The 3,440-nt window shown below is 44.5% G+C and overlaps 1 protein-coding gene across 1 annotated transcript in view; it reads right to left on the bottom strand.

Moving 5' to 3' along the window:
- Positions 1 to 3,440, bottom strand: part of LOC108800645 (intelectin-1b-like) — a 25,228-nt gene that overhangs the window by 19,160 nt on the left and 2,628 nt on the right. The window contains exon 2 of the mRNA XM_018572641.1: positions 1,631 to 1,716. Coding sequence (XP_018428143.1) covers positions 1,631 to 1,694 — 64 coding nt within the window. The 5' untranslated portion in view covers positions 1,695 to 1,716. The remainder of the gene's footprint in view (positions 1 to 1,630; positions 1,717 to 3,440) is intronic.

Raw genomic sequence — 3,440 nt, 5'->3', positions numbered from 1 at the left:
GGGTGGGTGGGGCATGTAGTTCTGGAGTGCTGTTAATAAACATCACTCCAGAGTACACCACGGGCTGCTGGTGCATCTGCTATGGACAGTGATCAGAACTGTTATTGTATGGCTCAGTTTGCAGGAACAGTGTACAATCCGTGTGTTGCGATCACTGTGATGACCAATCCTACGGATCAGAAGTGTAGACAGTACTACTGTTTACATTGGAGAGCCCTCCCTTTCCTCTTACAATGCAGGAAGGGGAGGAATTGAGGATTTGAAAATGAAAGATTTATGAATAAAGTGATTACCAGCCGATTAATGATGAGGGATTTAAACTGACTGTTGGATCCTTTTTTTCAATCCTTTCATCCCCTCCTCTCCTATACATCTCAGCTCCATCCTATCTCTGTAGTGCCTGTATATTAACTCCTTGACCTCCTTATCCTGCACATCTGTATATTAACCCCCCTCATCTCCATCTTCCCACTATATGTGACCTGAACATTAACCCCTTCACCTCCTCCCTCTGTATATGACTTGTACTTAATGGGGGTTATTCACAAAGCTAGCCGAAGGATCAGCCATAGCTTCGGCTGATCCTTTGGCCAGCTTCGGTTGCGGGAGGAGCTATGTACAGCTCCAGAATGCGGGCGAGCGGCTCAGCCGAGCTGAAGGCATATGCTTTGGCAAGACTGAGCCGAAGATACAACTGAAGCAGGGCGAACGGCCGTCCGAACGCCTCGCAAATGACAGCTGGGCGGAGCCAGCCGTGATCTCACAGCTGGCTACGCCCATTTATAATGACAGATCAGCGTCCCCCAATGACCTGGGGATGCTGATCTGTCATTAAACAATAGCAACTGGGCGGAGCCAGCTCTATCGTCACTACACGCTGCCCGGATTCCTGATACTGGAAGTATCGGGCTAGGCATGGGAGCATTTGGGCGAGTACGAGTACTCGCCCAAATACTCGGCATCGGCACCGATACTAGTATCGGTATCGGTGCATCCCTAGTTGTTTTTATAAACAAATTTAACATAACAAATGATAGGCATCAGATGGATAAGTGCCATAAGTACATCTCAAAACAAAACCCATACTAATGCTACATAACAGATGAAAGAACAGGCAATATATACCCATCAAATTGACAGACCCAACTGGGAAGGAATATTAGGCAGGAGGCCCAATGTCAAAGCTGAAGGTATCTAAAGTACTCAGTAGCAGGGGCTTGCAATCTGCCTTTAAAGTGGGTCCATGTTCAGACAGACCCATTGTCCAATAGGTGATATAAATGTCATGAGAGGACCACCAAGCAAATAAGCAAATGTAGCAGGTGAGCGCCTGCCTGTCAGTTTTTCAGGCAGATCTGATCAGAAGCTCAAGCTCAATGTTAGTCTATGGCTAGGCGGACGTCTAGGTCCCAAAAAAAAAAGTTTAATTTTTTGGACCTAAACATTAGGGATTGGAGGGAGAAGGATGTAAATGGACACACATCTAAATACATCCATCTGCCCATAAACCTAACATGGGTCCATTCAGCTCAGTTATTTCCTCCATCAGAGTTAGCATTGAACTGAATATATATTAATTAGGCAGCATTGGGTTTTGGATTCTGTTTAAAGATCTTTGACATTTACTTACCACAACCATCAGACTGTCCCTCAGTAAATAGAAGGGAAAACAAAACGACTATTTGCAGCAACATCTTTCATCTGGCAGTGCTGTAACTATCAATGAATCATAACAGATAAAATGTTCAAATAAATACACATATATTACATAGATACACACCAAGGCTTGTTACATAAAAAGCTTGGGACTAGGAATGTTTTCCTTTCAACTGAAGTTTCAGTTTAAATGCATTCTAGGTGCATCAAAGCAAAAGGTGTGCACAGCACACTTGTATCTTACAGTACATTTTTCTTTAGAAAGCATCCACAGAGTAGAGTAGAAAAGCCTGGCCCCTGTCAGCATACTGCATAGAAGACTACTGTTATCTCAAAGCAGTAGTTTCTCTGTAGACGAGGTCTGACATTCCCCTACCGAGTCAGAATAAGAGCTCTCTGATCAGAAGAGAGAATGAGCTTTGCCGATTGGAGATCTCTATTTCTGACTCACCAGGGGGTGTGTCAGACTTCTGCAGATTGACCACTGCAAGCAAGGATTCTACTTTGCAGCCTGCTTGCACGGGACAGGATTTTCTACTAAGGCTATGGCTCCTTTCAAAATAAAACAAATTGTAGGTCTTAGCATACTTTTTTCCTGATGTCTGGAATGTATTTAGCTGATTTAACTTAAAAGTTCAATTGGTCTTTAAAGAAAGTATGGTGTATTTTTACTGCCCTAGCACTGGTATTCTGTGCAAATTGTTTAAATGTGCATCTTACACAGATACAGTAGGAGAAAAGGTTTGCTAGTTAAATTGATGTGTGCTACCAAAATAGTTAGCATTCTGGTTGTAAATAGTTAACTGACCTTGTGCAGCCGGTGATGCAGAGACTTGTGGGAGTTGCAGTGCAGAGCCTCGGACAAGCCATGCTGTGTGAGACTGTTGGGACTGCAATTCCCAGGAGGCTGTGCTTTGAGGAGGAGGGGTGATTCTGGGCTGGGTTTGCTGAGTGCGGTCAGTCCGGGAGAACCCAGAGAAGGACACAGATCTATGTGGCTGCCGCTGACGCAGAGGAGCCATAGATCCTGTGTGAGTCTGTCCATGGGAGTGTGAGCGGACTGGAGAGCATCCAGACAGAGACTTCCGTCTAGTTTGTGGCAATCAGTGTCATTTGGGCAATCGTTCTGTGGGGTGCAACCTCACCCACACAGTGGGGATATCACGGCCTGAGCAAACAACCGCACCTGTACAGGGAGAGATCCATAGAGACCTAGTAATCCACGGGAGGTCTGGAGGTGTTCTCAGAGAGCGTTGTTCAGCATCTTCCTATGACCGGAGATCATCTTCAAGGTACAGCAGATGACTTCAGCAACAAAGGTGCCGGCTTGAGAGAAAGGGGATGTCCGTCTCTCATTGACGGACATCACAGCTGCAAGATTGACTCTGGAAGTGTTGAGGCCTTTGGCCATTTGTTTTACTTCTACAATTAACTTCAGCAACACAGCATGGGCCCCAACGATGGCTAGCCCAGACTATTGCTACTGGCCAGTAGTATAGAGAGTTGGGGATTAATTGGGACTGAGACATTAGCAATCAGGTATTCAAAGGCAAAGATATCAACTGAGATAGTTCAGTACTGCATATTTCAGTGTGTGTGTGTATGTATGTATATATATATATATTGCCCAGACTATTGCTACTGGCCAGTAGTATAGAGAGTTGGGGATTAATTGGGACTGAGACATTAGCAATCAGGTATTCAAAGGCAAAGATATCAACTGAGATAGTTCAGTACTGCATATTTCAGTGTGTGTGTGTATGTATGTATATATATATATATAT

This window comes from Nanorana parkeri, unplaced genomic scaffold, assembly GCF_000935625.1.
Source record: "Nanorana parkeri isolate BGI_ZX_2015 unplaced genomic scaffold, ASM93562v1 scaffold44, whole genome shotgun sequence".
Lineage (NCBI taxonomy): Eukaryota > Metazoa > Chordata > Amphibia > Anura > Dicroglossidae > Nanorana > Nanorana parkeri.
Note: the sequence above shows the minus strand (reverse complement) of the source record. Positions and strands in the feature narration are given on the sequence as shown.